Consider the following 17,573-nt stretch of genomic DNA (forward strand, 5'->3'; position numbering starts at 1 on the left):
TGTTGTACCGCAAACTGGGATTCTGTTGTACTGCAAGAAGGGGGCACAACAATCAGCAATTTGGGTGGGTTAAGACTGCCCCCTCCTCGACAACAAACGTCAAAGTTTATTTGGCATCCGTGCCATTTTCCTCCCTGATTGCAAAAGCAGATGGCATTGAAAGCAAGGCAAGGAGCCCTTCGCAAGGGGGCTCTTTGGCTGGGGACTGACATGATAAATGAGCTCTTGATCTAGTTTCCAGCTGGCTTGTGAGAAAAGATGCAGTCGCCACTTACGATGATTGATTTCTGTTCCAGGTCTACTCCTCCAGCAACGCTAAATCCCAGCCCAGATCCTTCTTCTTTATTTAAGACTACAAAGTAAACATCTTCTTTGCTCTGAGAGAATGAAAAAAGAAAAAAAGAAAGCAGCAAAGATTAAACACCAATAAGAAATATGAACGTAACACTCAAAAGGTCTGGGAAATGAGAAGAGCCGCACGTTCCAAGCAGCACTTCCTGGGAGTTTAAAACCCCCAAGTGCAAAGTTTTATTTACATTAACATCAAAATATAAAGGTAATTATACGTTTAAGAGCCATTTTGGGTTTAGATGGCACATTAGACTGCAAAGAGCCCCCCAATCACGGCACACTCTATCTTGGTGTACAGTTCTGGAACCAATTTTCGGAGCTAGGGAACAACGTATCTCTGTGCACGTGCAGACTGCTTTTGGCTCACCACTGGGGAGGGAGCGATGGACATAATGCATCTTTATCAGTGTGGGAAGATGACAATTTTTATCCCCTGAACCATGTAGGGTTGCCAGATGCCATGCTATGCCATTGATATTCGAAACACTGCTGGTTTCTGTGCTAATGCAACCCAGAAGTGACTATGGGTAGCTCTTACCATAGAATTTCCAATAATCCCTAGAGTTACCCTCTACTCTGTCCCAAGTTGTCCCTGGAAGTACTGTAGTGATGTCACTGATATCACATGTTCCCCCATGTCCCTGCCCTCTATCCTCAAGCTGGTGTCCAAGCTTCGACTGGCACCCCTGTGACCAGGTGATTAACCCTTGCTTTACTACTCCTCTGTGCCTGCTCAGAAATCCAGGGAAGAACAGGAGAGGAGTTGGATTCATACTGCACTTTTCTCTCTTGCAAGGAGATGCTAAGCAGCTGACAAACTCCTTCCCTTCCTCTCCCCACAACAGACACCTTGTGGTGGAGGTGGGGCTGATAGAGTTCTGAGAGAACTGTGACCGGCACAAAGTTACCTAAGGGACAAGCACTGTAGAATACACAGTTCATCACAAGAGAAGGTAGTTGCAATGGTGTTATCAGGCCCCGAGTGGCAGCCTGAGTGGTTTCCCTGTGAGTGGATCAGTTACAAAAAGGAGAAGGCAAAAGAGAAGGAGAAGCAGGAAAAGGTGGGAAAGGATTCGTATTTATATCCAGCTTTTTCAGCCATGTGGAGTGTCAAAGCAGCTTACAACTCCTTCCTTTCCTCTTCCCATAACAGACACCTTGTGAGGTAGGCGGGATTGAGAGAGTTCTGAGAGAACTGTGACTAGCCCACGATCACTCAGTAGGCTTCATGTGTAGAGGTGGGGAAACAAATCCAGTTCACCAAAAGAAGAAGAAGAAGAAGAAGAAGAAGAAGAAGAGGAGGAGGAGGAGGAGGAGTTTGGATTTATATCCCCCCTTTCTCTCCTGTAGGAGACTCAAAGGGGCTTACAATCTCCTTGCCCTTCCCCCCTCACAACAAACACCCTGTGAGGTGGGTGAGGCTGAGAGAGCTCCGAAAAGCTGTGACTAGCCCAAGGTCACCCAGCTGGCGTGTGTGTGAGTGCACAGGCTAATCTAAATTCCCCAGATAAGCCTCCACAGCTCAAGTGGCACAGCGGGGAATCAAACCTGGTTCCTCCAGATTAGAATGCACTTGCTCTTAACCACTACGCCACTGCTGCTCCACTTCTCATGTGGTGGAGTGGGGAATCAAACCTGGTTATCCAGCTCTTAGCCACCACACCACACCGCCTGAAAAGCAGCAGCAGGCCCTGTATTGTCTAGAAGGAAGTGAATGGCGGTTGATTCTTCCTGGTCACCATACTCCAAGACTAGGAAGGTTCTATCCAGAGATCAGCCATCTTGGTGGCATAGTGCCTACACCAGTGGTTCTCAACCTGGGGGTCGAGAGACCCATTCACAGGGGTCGCCTAAGACTCTCTGCATCAGTGTCCTCCATCTGTAAAATGGATAAATGTTAGGGTTGGGGGTCACCACAATATGAGGAACTGTATTAGGAAGGTTGAGAACCACTGGCCTAGACTTTCAGGGTCCACAGACAGCATGGATGAACAGCACCGTAGGCCTGCGAAAACTGTTGTCGTCTAACCACTCCAGTACAAAAAGGCTGTTTTTTGACAAGCCAGGAAGACTGAGATTCACCCAACAGTGGACTAAAAGACAGCATCTGAATTGCATAATATTTTCCAGACCGTGTGCCACTCTGGACTTCAGAGCAGATGTGAGAAAGTATGCAGACATGGATGATGTTCCAAGGCGCATTCAGTTTCATAAATACTTGAGTCGTTGGGGTTTTTTAAAAAAGCAGCTCAAATACATAAGCTCTTTTAAAATTCATGTGAAAATACTTAAAAGTACATTTGATTGCTTTTGGCTGGAAATGAAATCCAGTCTTAGCATTTCTGTAAGATTTGCCAAACCCACCTGGCTCACCAAACTCTTGAGGCCAACAAACCCTAACCAGGTTTGGGAAAAGAAGAAAGAGATTTTGGGAGGTCTCCTTCTCTGGGGATCTCTCATAGGCCCACGTCTCTCCAGAGGATCTCTACAGCTCTCATAAACCCAAACAGACACAACAAAAATATACACGTGGTTACAGAATGAGAGCAGAGGAGGATGTCATGGTACTTGCTTTCAAAGATACAAAAACTGAATAAAAATCTAGCCATTTCCATGACCATACCTGTTCCATATCTGCTAGATTTTTATACCAACTTTCATCCAAGGGACTCCGTAATCGCCACTCAATTTTGTTCTCCCAACACCTATGAATTAGGAGATCAGAATGCATACCTGGTGCCTTAATTAATGCAACTTAAGAAGGATATTGACAAGCTGGAACATGACCAGAGGCGGGCAACCAAAATGGCAAAAGGTCTGGAATCCATGCTCTACGAGGAGAGACTTAGGGAGCTGGGGATGTTTAGTTTGGTGAAGAGAAGGTTAATGATAATCATGGCGTGATAGTCATGTTTAAATATTTGAAGGGATGTCGAAGAAGGAGCAAGATTGTTTTCTGCTGCCTCAGAGAGTAGGACACGGAGTAATGGATTCAAGGTGCAGGAAAAGAGATTCCACCTATACATCAGGAAAAGCTTCCTGACAGTAAGGACTGTTCGAAAGTGGAATTCACTGCCTCGGAAGGTGGTGGAGTCTCCTTCTTTGGAGGTTTTCAAACAGAGGCTCGATGGCCATCTGTCAGGAGTGCTTTGTCTGTGTTCCTGCATGGCAGGGATTGGACTTGATGGTCCTTGTGGTCTCTTCCAACTCTATGGCCCCTTCCGCATACGCAAAATAATGCGTTTTCAAACCACTTTCACAACTGTTTGCAAGTGGATTTTGCTATTCCGCACAGCTTCAAAGAGCACTGAAAGCAGTTTGAAAGTGCATTATTCTGCGTGTGCAGAATGAGCCTATGATTCTATGAATTATTTTCGTTTGATTTGATGCCACCTTTTTGAAAGGGGTTGGAGTGGAGAAACACTGTACACAGAAGAATGCTTAACACCCGAATCTCCACTCCCAATAATCACTCCATGTAGATTTCACTGCTGAGCTCAAAATGCTGTGGTTTGAATCCTTTGGTGGGTGAGAGTATGACAATGCCCCTGAAGGCAATTTAGACCAGCAAAACAATATTTGAGCAAAGTCTTAAGCATCTACTCCTTGAATATACCTGATCTCTATTTGAATTCTAGGCCCTCTCCACACAAGTAGTTTTTCCTTTCAGAAGTATATAAAAAGTCATTAACCCTGAAACTGCCTACATAGTTAAGATTTTTGGGGAAAGACACATTTGCCAGAAGACTGGTTGGGAAAAAAAATCTAAATCTTATAGCTCATTGGCAGTTTCAGGAAATTTTAAGCATTTCTTAGGTAGAGTAATACATATAACTCATCCACTGATTGGTCCCCCTTTGGATTTCTAAAACAGCCGGTTTAATGATGGGATCACAATATATTTCACATTCAACAAAAAAAAAACAAAGTCCAAAGCATAGTCTGCAGTCAAGTCTTTTCACTAAACAAAGGAATTTATAACAAGCATTTCAAAACCACAACGTTTTGGAATAGTTTCAAAATGGTTAATGGTAGATGATAGACCAGAACATCTGGGCAAATTGCGGAATGAAATTGAGGAGGATTCCTAGGACAGATGTGTGATGAAAATGGGAAATGACAGTAAATCCAAGTTTCTCCGTCAGGCCGAAGGTGACTGTGACTATATCTCAGCCCAAGTAGAGTGCCGTTATATGTTATCTTGAGTAAAAATCAATATACATAAAATAACCCTGTGAACTTTTGAAGCTGCCTTATACCCAAATCAGACTGTTGGTCAATTCAACACAATATTTGCAATTCCAACTGACAGGAGCTCTCTGGGTCTCAGGCAGAGAAAGTCGTTTTTTTTCTCAACACCTGCAAGGGGTTCAACTGGAGATGCCAAAAACGTCTGAGGGGGGATATTATTGAAGTCTATAAAATTATGCATGGGGTAGAAAATGTTGACAGAGAGAAATTTTTCTCTCTTTCTCACAATACTAGAACCAGGGGGCATACATTGAAAATGCTGGGGGAAAGAATTAGGACTAATAAAAGGAAACATTTTTTTCACGCAACGTGTGATTGGTGTTTGGAATATGCTGCCACAGGAGGTGGTGATGGCCACTAACTTGGATAGCTTTAAAAGGGGCTTGGACAGATTTATGGAGGAGAAGTCGATCTGTGGCTACCAATCTTGATCCCTCCCTTGATCTTCAGATTGCCAAATGCAGCTTAGCAAGTACCAGGTGCTCCAGTGAGCAGCAGCACTTGCAGAGGGCCATTGCTTTCACATCCTGCACGTGAGCTCCCAAAGGCACCTGGTGGGCCACTGCGAGTAGCAGAGTGCTGGACTAGATGGACTCTGGTCTGATCCAGCAGGCTAGTTCTTATGTTCTTATGAATGGGACATTGTCTTCATACAAAACCAAGTGCTCCACTGCAGATGGACAACTGCTCCATCAAGTGGAAACAAACCTTGAAAATCACAGATTTTGTTCCCACAGAAACGGAGTCCAGCTGCCTGCCCCAGTCCTGAGGAAGGAAACTCAGACCTGGTTAGCCAGATTCCTTCTCTGACTAGGAAGTTTGTCTTCAATCATGGTTTGGAACAACTTTGTGTTCTGAACTCCAGGCCATGAAAAGACTGACTGGCTGATGTTTAACTGGCAAGCCACATAGAGCAGTGAGGGATCGTATTTTTTTGTGTGTGTCTAGAATTGAATTGGAGGTATTTTTTTAAAAAAAAAAAACACTTGGAGAAGTGTCCTGCGAGTAAATTGAAGTGAAACTTTGGGGGACTGATGGGGAGACCAGATGCACCTCCTCCCGAGGAAGCAGCAGGCGGATAGCCATGATTGTCAGCCTAACAACCGGATTCAGGAAATTGCAGTGTCTCAATCTTCAATTGTGCTTAACAGAGGAATGTATTTGCTGCCCCCTGCTCCCAAACACAACTGTGTATTACCCATTCTTTATGTCCGCCTGAAAGAGCAGAAATCACCCTTTGCTTTCTGTCCCAAACTGAGTCAGTCTTTTTGGATGATGGACTTGTCATACTTTTACAATGGTGATAAAAAGGATATCTGAAATGATTTAAGCGGTTTGACAGAAATCCTTTCAATAAACTTCCTGCATAATTAAATACACTGAAGTTTTGCCTTGGGAATATTTTTGACATAAGAGCCAATAACAGTAATGGCGAACCTTTTTGAGACCGAGTGCCCAAACTGCATCCCAAAACCCACTTATTTATCACAAAGTGCCAACACGGCAATTTAACCTGAATACTGAGGTTTTAGTTTAGAAAAAACGGTTGGTTCCGAGGCACGCGTTACTCAGGAGTAAACTTAGTGAAGAAACTGTGCCACGCTTCAAATTGGTGAATCACGATCCTTGCCAGCAACCAAGCTTACTCCCAGGTAAAGGTTCATGCCCAGGCCAGCCTAGATGTGTGTGTGTGTGGGGGGGGTGATTTCCCACCCCCCTCCCACATGAGGAACTCTGTGCGCGAGTGCCCACAGAGAGGGCTCTGAGTGCCATCTCTGGCACCCGTGCCATAGGTTCGCCACCACTGGCCTATAGGAACTAATATGAATGAATAACCAATCTAGTGTCTAACATTGAAGAAGAAGAAGAGTTGGATTTATATCCCTCCTTTCTCTCCTATAGGAGACTCAAAGGGACTTACAAACTCCTTTCCCTTCCCCGCTCACAATATACACCCTATGAGGTAGGTGGGGCTGAGAGAGCTCAGAAGAACTGTGACTAGCCCAAGGTCACCCAGCTGGTGTGTGTTGGAGTGTACAGGCTAATCTGAATTCCCCAGATAAGCCTCTACAGCTTAGGCAGCAGAGTGGGGAATCAAACCCGGTTCCTCCAGATTAGAGTACATCTGCTTTTAACCACTACACCACTGCTGCTCATTGGAGTGAGGAATTTGGAAAGCCCAGTGGTAAATGAGGAACAAGGGTAGAGAGAAATTCCACCAGTTCCTACATATTCTCGTTTCATTTCTACATGTATCTATCAGCCTGGGATTGAAGTTCAGTGAATTAGAATATCAGAATATGGCTACCGATTTGGGTGCACCTTCAAATGGGCCTCCCCTTGAAAGAAATGCCTCCCATTTGCAGATCGGGTTCTTGATCCAACATGCTTGCATGAAGCAGATATCCTTAGCTGGTTTTGAGCACAGATAAGACACTGACAGCATTAAAACCGGGCGAACCTCATGAACTTCTCTGCAGGCACAGAATCCTTACCTCTGCTTGGTCTTTGGATTCCTGAAGTAAAGACAAAACATCACACTTTGTTGTCACTGAAGACAAAACAGACTGCAATTTCTGCTGATCTAGAGTGGAGACCAAGAGTTCATCCAAGCTGAAACAAATGCAAATGAACAAAGTTAGTGTGATTGAGACTGAAAAGTTGTGTTCAATGGTATAATATGAACGATTCAAGCTCTCCTCATCCTTTGAATGTACATAGGCCTGAGATGTGCAGAAATGTACATTACCTTGATATATTGGATTTGGTAGCACGTAATCCACTAAACATCTATTACCAACAAGGGCTAATTATGCACAAGGTTCTGCCATGCTGCAAGGGTAAATGTCCACTGGGGCAAGATTTCTTGTACGGATATATTTCCTTGAGCCCCTTTTCCACTTCCCATTCTCTCCAAGGCAAGCAACACCATTTCTACTGCAACTTTAGTTTGTTTTGCAGCCAGAGCAGGGCAGGTTTGATAGGGGGTACAGCTTTGTCCTAAACCCCTTCACTCTACCCATGGCTAGCCTACCTAGCATCCCCCCTCCCAATCCGTCCCCAGACCTTCTCCCTTATCTCCTTTTCCATGTTGCTGACTCCTTCCTGCTTCCTCCTCATGCTGCTGGATCACTTTTCTGCTGCCAGTTTACTGCCTTTGACCCTCCCCCCCACCCATGGTGATCAGGTAGACGGTCATATCTCCACCACAAGAGAAGGCATCTTTCTGTAGCCAGCAAGTGGAAGTAAAAAAGAAGTTAAACTACACAGGCTTAGCCAAAACACACCCTTTAAATTCTCGTATCGATATATCTATATCTTGATATAATAACCGAGAGTGCTTTATCCTACCACACACCCAATGTACCTGTGCACTCAGGAGGGCTTTCTAAAACTTTATTTCAACTTCAAGCATTTGTACCATATTAGATTAAACAAAATAATGGTAGATATAATACAGGAATATCAAAATATCAAGGAAAATCAAAATAACAAGCCTCTCTCCTCCCACAGCAGCAGCAGTGGCAGGAAGTGTGTGTGTGGGCGGGGAGAATATCAGTTCTAGGACCCCTTCTTCAGCAGAGTGTGGTCTGCGGAATTTCTGCTGCTAGTTTATTGCCTTTGACTGCCCCCACCCCGACCCCAGTAATCAGGAGCACCACTGGGATCTCAAAAGCGAGATATCTGAAAGACATTTTCAGAGGCCCTTAAGAGGTCTTCCTAACCTTTGCTATTCCATTCCTGTGCCTAACACACTCCAAATAAATTACACAAAGCTATAAAATAGCCCAATACATCATTCACAAAAGCAAGAAAGCATGCCCATTTCCCCAACAAGCTCAGAACTCCACTTTTTGGGGTGAGATTTTACAAATTTAGTGGACAGCAAGGCACCCCTAGTCCTGCCGTGGATAGGTCAATATGGCCCACTCTTGTTAGAGCTTGGAAGCTAAGCAGGGTAAACCCTGATTAATGCTTGGGTACTGGATCATCAGGGAAATCCAGAGTTGGTACACAGAGGTAGGCAATGGCAAACGACCTCTGAACGTCTCTTGCCTTCAAGACCCTTTAGAGTCACCGTACATCAGCTTCAACTTGTTGGCACTTACCTGAATATGGGCCATATTTCCCAGGCTATGAAAAGGTGGCTATGAAGCCGGGACCAGTCCATGTGCGTGTGTGTAAAGTGCCATTAAGTTGCAGCCAAAGGGCTGTGAAGGCAAGCAAGAAACAGGTGGTTTGCCATTGCCTGCCTATGCAGTCTTCCTTGATGTTCTCTCAACTAAGCACCAACCCTACTTAGCTCCCTTCATCTGACAAGATCAAGCTACACCATGGTGCTTTCCCTCACCTCAGTCCTGGAACCAACCAATTATATCAGGCAAACAATAAAACCAACCTGATGGACCAGCTCTTCCCCGAGTGCATCTTGTTCAGGGAGGCTTCATGGTGCAGGAGTTCCTCATCAGATGCTGACCCAGGAGTGCCAGAGCCACTGGTCCAGGGACTGCTTTCTTTCGAATGCTGCCTGCTTGTCATCCCAAGGCTGGAGAACTCCATGCATTCATTCAGACCGGACACACTTCCGACAGGAAGGCCTAACGACCGCGTTGCGGATGCAATTTCCAACTCGCTGTTGAAATGGGAAGAATCGGATTCCACAGAGAAGTCCTCGCTGCAAAGCTTGTCGAGATCGGGCATGCTCAAGGCCCTGAGCTCCCGGAGCTTGGAACGAGATAAGGGGGTGTGCCTGATGTGCCCTCCCGAGGCCCTACTTCTTCGGGGGCTGGGGGCAGACGTTTGCAAACTGCTTGGGCCTCCCAAAGCATTGGGAGTATCATCTTTGCTGTTGACCTCTGTGGAATTTGGCTGCAGATGGGTTAATGTTGAAGTGGTTGATGCTTTTGTCATCTGCGAGGAGGCTGGGCCTTGGCTTTCACAGTACGAGCTCAAGCTTCGTCTCAGCGTCTGAACTGTGTCATTGACACTGGTAGCAGAAACTGCAGAAACTCCCCCGGACAGCCTCCGACCAATGGGAAACTTAGAATTGAGGGCTGCGGTATGTATGTCAACAGCTTTAACTATCGGCCTGTCAAAATTGGCCAGGTTCTCAAAAGATTTGATTCTCTGTTTTACAGAGAACGACGAAATAGGTTCATGCGGCCAATTCAGTTCATAATAGTAATAGTTCCTCCTGCAGGTTTTTAATTTGTCCGTAATACGACTGCTGTTGTGGTTGGTCAAGGGCAACTCCTGCGTGTTTGGTTTTGGGATAGTATTGAGCGTCTCTTTGCCATCGTGGGTGCTCTGGCCGTTCATCAGGTTGAGATGGACAATTTTCAACACGCCCATCTCTGAATGATGTGGTGGCATATTCATGGCGCTGGTCTCTTCTCTCAAATGATTTGATAACTGAGTAGGCATTGAGTAAGTCCTGGTCACAGGCTTTAATGCACTGTGTACGATTTCTTCCTCAAAGGCATTCCTCCTAGAATTCTGCAGCCGACACTCTACTTGATCGATCTTCTCTTTGGTACCTTCTTCTTTCTCCAGAGACTCCTGCGGAATCAGTGACGGTGATGTGAAGGAGGAAGAGAGTCTCACCTCTATGAAAGTACGCTGAATTTCGTGACCCAACTGCTCTTGCTCAGCTGGCAAATAAAGGAGACTGGAGGACTCTTTTTTAGAAGACCCCACATTGTAAGTCGCTACAGGGCTCAATTCACATCCAACTGAATTTGGCAAACTGGGACCCACTCCATGGTTTCCAGTCTGCTCACCTGCACGATCACTCTTGGGCGTTACTTTGGAAGGCGCACTCATCTGGGGTGGACCTTCTCCAGTGTGGTAGTCCTCGGTATCAACCTCCTCTACCTTTTCACTATTTGTCACCACCTGACTTGAAACTGGCTGTTCTTTTCGTTCCTCTGCATTGCTTAGTGCCAAAAGGTTAATGGGTTGATTTTCATGGTTATTGACAACAGTGTTTTCACCATTTGGCACAGCCAAAGGTGATTCCTGAGGCACTGCTGAAGAGGACTTATTTGCAGCGTCCTCCTCTTGCTGCAAAGCCCGGGCGGCAGAGGCAAGGCCTCGGACACGTGGTTCCAAGTGTGCAGCTAAATTACGGAGTGCTGTGACCTTCTTTGTGAGAAGTCTAGGCGACAGCTGGACAGGGAGGGAAGTTTTTTTCTGATCCGTTCCTCCCCCTTTGGCAGGAAGACCACCAAGGGTCTCGGAATTTGCCTTGATTTTACTTTTAATAGTGAGACCCTTTAACTTTGGCCCTGGTTTGTTTCGCAAGTTATTTGAAAGAGCTTCCACGATACTCTTCTGGGCAATCCCTCGAGTTTCCTGAGGCAGTTTTTTGGAAGACGCCGGACTGCATGGGGCTGAAAAGCCTTTGCACGGATTGGGAGAAGAACTTTGAATTTTCGCGTACGAACATTTCGACGCAACAACTGCATTGGCTTTTTCGTTTTTCCCTGCTAAATCAAGAGGAACAGCAACTTTACTTGGATCTTTAGATTTTGCTGGGAGGGGTAATTTGGGGCCACACCCTATTCTCTGCGATGCACAATCAGTAAGATTGCTATCCAGTTTACTCAAGGGGGTTGAATCAACAGTTCCCTTCTTTGCCAAAGCAGAACGAGCGGTCAGCCTGGAATAATCTATTCCGAAATCATTTTCTGTATTTGATTTTGGAGTTTTATTAGGTTCATCTTTGTTGACAAACCTACCGTCCCACCCATTTATATTTTTTGTCATGCACAAATGTGATTCTTGAGCATCATGGTTAGAAGTCCTGCGTGTTTCCATCAGCATCTCTTGGCTCATCCCCCCTTGTTTCATTAAGGCAACATTGTCGTGGAAAGAATCAATTGCTTGGTCATCCAATGCATGATCTGTCCTATCTATACTCGGTGGAAAAACCTGAGAAGGTGAATGGAAGGCAGTGGATGAAGCAGAATGTTGTGTATTAGGCCCAGGAGAATGTAGCAGTTCCAAGGAGGACTTCCCACTGGATATTCCCAGAACACTGGTTTCTGTCATGCTTTCTGCTGGCAAAACCTGGTCTGAAAGACTGCACTCAGTAGGGGGATGAAATGCTTCTGCAGTAGATGGAAGCTGCTGAGTCAAATGTTGTTGCTCGTTATTCAAACAGCAGATCTCAATTTGCTCCTCATCTGATTCAGTTGTGTTATGTGTCTCCAAGAGGTCATCGTGAGCAGGTTGCAAGAGCGACGAACCACCCAACAGGCCAGGAGCTTCAACCACAGATTCCGGGTCTGAGCTGGAATCTTCTGCAGCGGCATACATTGAGTTTGAAACCCCACTGCTCTCGTTTTCTATTTCAGCCACGGCATCTTCATTTGAACTGCTGAAATTCCTGGAATAGTTACTCAGGCGGGTTGGACTCACAGTGAAAATCTTGCTGGGGCTAATGGAATCTAGGGCAGAAAACCCCAAGACTTCTTCTGCGTTTGTTGTGCAATTCAGTGGCCTTTCCGGCATGTCATTCTTAATGAGATCCGACCAAGAATTAGCACAACAATCTTCTGCCAGCCCCAAAGTGTCTTTTTTGGTGCATCTGGTCCTGATTAATGGACACTTAGAATCCTTTTCTTCCGACAAATTGCATTTGTCAAGGAAGTCGTCAGTATCAGCAACTGGAACCACAGTGCTGTCCGGGGCACAGCATGTTTCGAAGGCATCTGTTGATCGCTCCACAGTCTTGGCATCAGATGGCGGCTCTATCCTTCCTGACACATCGTCTGGATCGTCCCTGTGCAAAGGCTCTTTGTGAATGGCTGAGCTGGTTTCTTCCTCAATCACGAGAACGTTGGTTGGAGCCGGCTGGGCTGCCTCCGCTTCTGAAGACACAATGAGTTTTGAAAGCCTGTTCAGAGCTGAGTGAAGAAAGCAAAGAAATAATTTCATTTGTTGGGCTACCTAAGCAGAAAAACGACGTACAAGTGACTCACTTTTTCATTTTTCTAAATAAAAAGGATCCTCTTGACTCAGTCATTATACTGGATCTCCCAGATCTGCTCTGCTAACAGAGACACCTTGCTTCAGTATAGGAAGCCTGCGCCGATTCAAGAGGCTCTTTTACTGGCAGAATGGATCCACCCCATTGATTGCTAAGCCAATGAATGGTAAAGTTAGTGAGGAGAAGAAGAGTTTGGATTTATATCCCACCTTTCTCTCCTGTAAGGAGACTCAAGGAGTCTGTCCCAGAATAACATCAACTCACCCTCACATCAGTACTGTTTGGAAGTTGCTTGTAGGCCACTGGGTTGGTTTCCTGCACATTAGATGTACCGCTGTGCTCACAAAATGGAGCTTCCCAGTGTGGTATAGTGGTTAAGAGCAGGTGGATTCAATCTGGAGCACTGAGTTTGATTCACACTCCTCCAAATGAGTGGCAGAGGCAGTGAACCAGATGTGTTTCCACACTCCTACATTCCTGCTGGGTGACCTTGGGCTAGTCCCTGCTGGTTCAGAACCTTCTCAGCCCCACCTACCTCACATGGCAGAGAAAGGTGGGATATAAATCCAATCTCCTCTTCTTTTCTTCTCTCCTGAGACCTCGAGAGCCAATTAGCCACTGACAGCTGTTCCTCGCCCTCGCCCCGGTCTGAAAACTCATGCTAGAAGCACTCCCGCTTTCCCCGCAGAAAGCAAGAAGCATGCACGGGGCAAGAGGAAGCATGTTAGGACAAGAAATCTTGCCCTGATGGGTCTCCTCTCTCAGCGCACTGCAAAGAGGAAGCACGCAAGATTTCTTGCACCTATGCCCTTCTGATCCCACTGTGCACCCCAGTGTCGATGGGTAATAGGCCAATCAGAGTAGACTGGTGGTTCCCAACCTTTTTTTACTTGCTTAACCCTTGGCAACCCATTTCCCTAAAATTGTATCTCCCCCCCGCCAACACTCTGGTGTGTACCCCTGGGGGTAGACATACCCCAGATTGGGAACCACTGGAAAAGACAATACTGATATTGATGGACCAATGATCCACCGATGCAGTATAAACACAGCTTCATATGTTCAGTATCCAGATAAGACTCAACATCCAAATTACAAAATGCGGTGGGAATAATTCTCTTACCAGAAACAGACTTCTGCACCTCTAGAATGATAGTTGTGGGGAGACACCGTACATACTGACAGACGTCATCATAAGAGAATTCATGGATTGGGATACTGTTGATTGAAAGGATTTTATCTCCAGGAGTCACCCTTCCCATAGATGCCTGTTAGAATTGTGAGCATTAAACAAAATCAGGAGCCATTTCAGAGTGACATATTTCCTAGACACGAGCATAAAACGCTGCGATTCTTGTTTGTAGTTCTACAATAAATAACACAGAACTACTGTGGCATCCAGTCCTCGGGCTGAGTCTGAGGCCCGGACATGCAGAATAATGAACTTTCAATCCACTTTCAATGCATTTTGCTGCTGGATTTTACTGTGCATCGGATTCGTTCAATGTCTCAGCTCAAGTGAGGGCTCGGCCTGCTCCCTCTGGCTTATATAGCCGAGCAGGCCCACCCGTTTTGACGACATCATGACACCTGCACGTCATGACGCACTACCCCTGCCACGTGCAGAGGGACGCCGGCGCACGCCCAGTTGGGCATGTGAAGTCTCGTGGGCCCAGGACACCTGCAAAGAAGAAGGGAATGGGGGTGCGGGCTGCCATTCCCCGCCCCGCAATGGTGGCTGCGGTGGTTCTCGGCCGTTTTCTTACTGTGCAGAATAGCAAAATCCACTTGCAAGCAATTGTGAAAGTGGATTGAAAGTGCATTATTCGGCATGTGCAGAAGGGGGTCCTGTGGTGCGGTCACTTAAGGTGCGTTCAAGCACGCTGAAGAAGCTGCCTTCAACGCACTTTCAACGTACTTGGTGACTGGATTTTACTGTGTGAAATGGAAACATCCATTTTCCAATGATTACTGAACTTTGCTGAAAGTGCATTGAAAGTGCATAATTCAGTGTGCGTGAAAGCGCCCTTAGTGAACTGCGTACATTGAAACAGGAAACGTTCATCCCCCTTTTATCCTCCCTTTGACAATACTGTGGTTTAGATTACATTGGTTAATTGGCAGTCCTTGAGCTTGGGCTTGTGGAAGACCCTGAATTGGGGTACAGAGTTGCATACTGGGGCTTTTGGGCTTCTTCAAGCTATAGCCTAAAAGTTCAGCACATCCCAGCATTTCTTGATAGAGGATCTTGGGTACTTGGCCTAGGGAAGACTGTTGGTTGAGAGCTTCTGCCCAGTGGCATATCGCTAATGGGAAATGGGGTATCCCATGTCCACAGGCGTATGCTGTTTTGTCATGGGGGGTTGCCAGGAGCCCCCCTGCTGCCGTGGAACCCATCTGAGCTGCCCCCCCAAGCCCTGCCCTCCCCCAGCCTCCCTGCTGGTTCCCATAAGGGGGGCACAGGGGATGCAGGGAGCCAGGCAAGGAGGGGAGGGGGTACGTGGGGAGGCGGTCATGCCCCCAGGCGCCATTTAGGCCCAGCACACCACTGCTTCTCCCACATCAGAAAAGATAACATTCAGCTAAGTGGACTATTAAATCAGGCGTGCATAAGGCAGCTCCTTATATCCCATGCATCTGTCATTCTTTGTGAGTTCAGAAGGCATGCAGATATCTTTCTTGGTAGCTCCCAATCAATATGGGCAAGCAGCTTAAGCAAGGACATATGACAAGCAAGCAAGGACATATGAAAAAATGCTGTGTCCCTTCACTGGTTTCTTAGGGTCTAAAGTTCATGCAACTAGCAGAAGACTGTGCTTTCTGCTCATGACTCTTTCCTCCTCTGCCAATAAAGATATGCAGAAAACCAAGAGCTAGATTCGAGTCTAGTGACAACAAGAATATTTCAGGGTATATAAGCTTCCATGAGTCAAAACTCCCTTTGTTAGATATCCTGACCCATTTATGTTCTACCACTGAACTATCATGAATCAATCAATCAAGACAACTTTATAAGAAGGACTAAAAGTTTTTAAAAGGTAGATATTAATTATAAGCACAGAGTTAAATTTATGCTTGGATCCTTAGTGAGGTAGATGAAGTTGCCATATATACGTTTGTGTATGTGTGTTTTTTTCTTTTCATTTAGTATTATTATTATAGGGGAAGGGGGACTAGATTGGGATCTTTTTCTTTATCTTTCTATGTATGTGCTATTTAGATGTGTAAAATAAATAAAAATTCTCCCTAAAAAATGAATTGTGTCCAAAATTCTGTATTCAAGCATAGTCAGTAAGAAGACTCTGAGATGCTCCCAACCACAAATCAACTAGAAGGCCTTTCCCTCCATCGTTTAGCTGACAATCGGAGGGGAAACGACATCTGAGCATGGAAATTCCATTCCATAGCTTTCATAACTAATAGCATTGATATACATGCCGCTGTATCACTTTTTAAATCCCTTTGTGCTAGCTCTAGTTATCTCACTATCTTACACTAATGAATTTCGATAGGCTTCACTGAAAGAAGGCCTTAATTTGAAAATCGCATTTAGAGTTTAAAAAAATAGATGAATAATTAATAATGTTAAATTTTTAAAACTTAAATGGCTATCCAGTTGTTCTTCCCTTTCAAGACGTTACATGTCTTTGAAAATTTAATACTTTCCCGCTTCTAAACGACTTGCATGCTACAGGGATATGATCGCTCTTTCTGCTAAAGTGGCAGAGCAGAAATATTCACCGGAGTCCTTATGAAAGGGGTGGGGGGAGAAAGGGTATTTCAGATCAGTGGGTTTTTTCAATCGACTCTTTAAAGCCAGGAGAGGTATATGCCGCTAAAATGTCTTGTTAATAGCATCGGGGGAACACAAAAACAGCGCTCACGGATTTAGACCTGCCCATGAGATAACTCTTTAAATTCGCTTGCAGAATCTCCATTTTGTTCAGTTTTAATAGCCCACCAGGGAAAAGAAATACACAGATGGTAACCTTTTGAGTTAAGTATTCAGAACATTACCCTTTCGGCTGCTCCACCGGGGCGCAACCCAGTTATCACAACCAGTAAGGGAATAGCGTGGATTTCCAGATCCAGGCCAAAGGATTCATTTTCATTCCGAGTCAGGGTAATCACTTCTATATGGCTCCGCCCAAGAGGACTCTCCTGTGCTTCACTCTTGTGGATATTTGGAAATGTCCTCCCAATGAGTTTATTGCCAGTGCCGTGTTCTTCGTTTCTCGGCCGCGGGACCCCGTGGTATTCAATGCTCATCAGGCTTTTAACTCTAGTGACTGCTTTGTGTTCCAGTTTAGGGGATCTCTTAGATTCCAGCTGCGTTTCTCGGAAGTCCTTCAAGCTGAGGTGATGCTCCGGCATATGTGAGGAATCCAGAGATTTGACTGGAAGGAGAGGGGACTCCTTGGCACTCTCAGCTGAATCCCTGAAGATGCCTACGGTTGACGCATTGTGGATATCCGCTGCAAAGTCTTTCTCCTGGTTTGCAGCAATGCCTTCTGTTGGACAAGCTGCAATAATGACCTCACAGTTGCTCTGTGCCTTCTTTTGGCCTTTGGGTCTTGGTCCTCTCTGGAACTGACCACCATCTTGCTTGGCAAAGTCGTCTTCATCGCTGGCATCGCCATCATAGAAAGCAATTCTCCTCTGCCTCTGGAACGCGGTTCGGCTACCTTTGGGGCTATCGCTGAAACTCACGTGCCGAACTGCTTCCCTGTGCTTGTTCACAGGACCAGGTGAGTTTCCACTACTGGGCGAATCACACAGGGCCAATTCTTTTGTAGCTAAGAAAGAATATATATTATTTATTTTCATATACAACATAATGTAAAAATGAGGCAATATATGTATACAAATAGAGAGGATCTAGACTCTGCTTAAACACCCTTCCCCCAAATCCTGGCTGGGGTCTCTGCTGATGGAACGTATTTCTAACCAGACCTTATAGTCCAAAGTGTCCCCTGAA

The 17,573-nt window shown here is 45.6% G+C and overlaps 1 protein-coding gene and 1 long non-coding RNA gene across 8 annotated transcripts in view; one reads left to right on the plus strand and one right to left on the minus strand.

The window, feature by feature from the left end:
* LOC125436304 overlaps positions 1 to 17,573 on the plus strand; it is a 62,293-nt gene that overhangs the window by 41,532 nt on the left and 3,188 nt on the right. For both annotated transcript variants that reach the window (XR_007245043.1, XR_007245044.1), the window contains exon 2: positions 16,901 to 17,343. This is a non-coding gene — a long non-coding RNA (uncharacterized LOC125436304). The remainder of the gene's footprint in view (positions 1 to 16,900; positions 17,344 to 17,573) is intronic.
* PDZD2 (PDZ domain containing 2) overlaps positions 1 to 17,573 on the minus strand; it is a 309,977-nt gene that overhangs the window by 14,724 nt on the left and 277,680 nt on the right. For all 6 annotated transcript variants that reach the window (XM_048503183.1, XM_048503184.1, XM_048503180.1 and 3 more), the window contains 5 exons: positions 16,613 to 17,391; positions 13,719 to 13,863; positions 9,002 to 12,512; positions 7,098 to 7,215; positions 276 to 377 (listed from right to left, as the gene is read on the minus strand). In XM_048503183.1, coding sequence (XP_048359140.1) covers positions 276 to 377; positions 7,098 to 7,215; positions 9,002 to 12,512; positions 13,719 to 13,863; positions 16,613 to 17,391 — 4,655 coding nt within the window. The remainder of the gene's footprint in view (positions 1 to 275; positions 378 to 7,097; positions 7,216 to 9,001; positions 12,513 to 13,718; positions 13,864 to 16,612; positions 17,392 to 17,573) is intronic.

Source organism: Sphaerodactylus townsendi, linkage group LG07 (assembly GCF_021028975.2).
Source record: "Sphaerodactylus townsendi isolate TG3544 linkage group LG07, MPM_Stown_v2.3, whole genome shotgun sequence".
Classification (NCBI taxonomy): domain Eukaryota; kingdom Metazoa; phylum Chordata; class Lepidosauria; order Squamata; family Sphaerodactylidae; genus Sphaerodactylus; species Sphaerodactylus townsendi.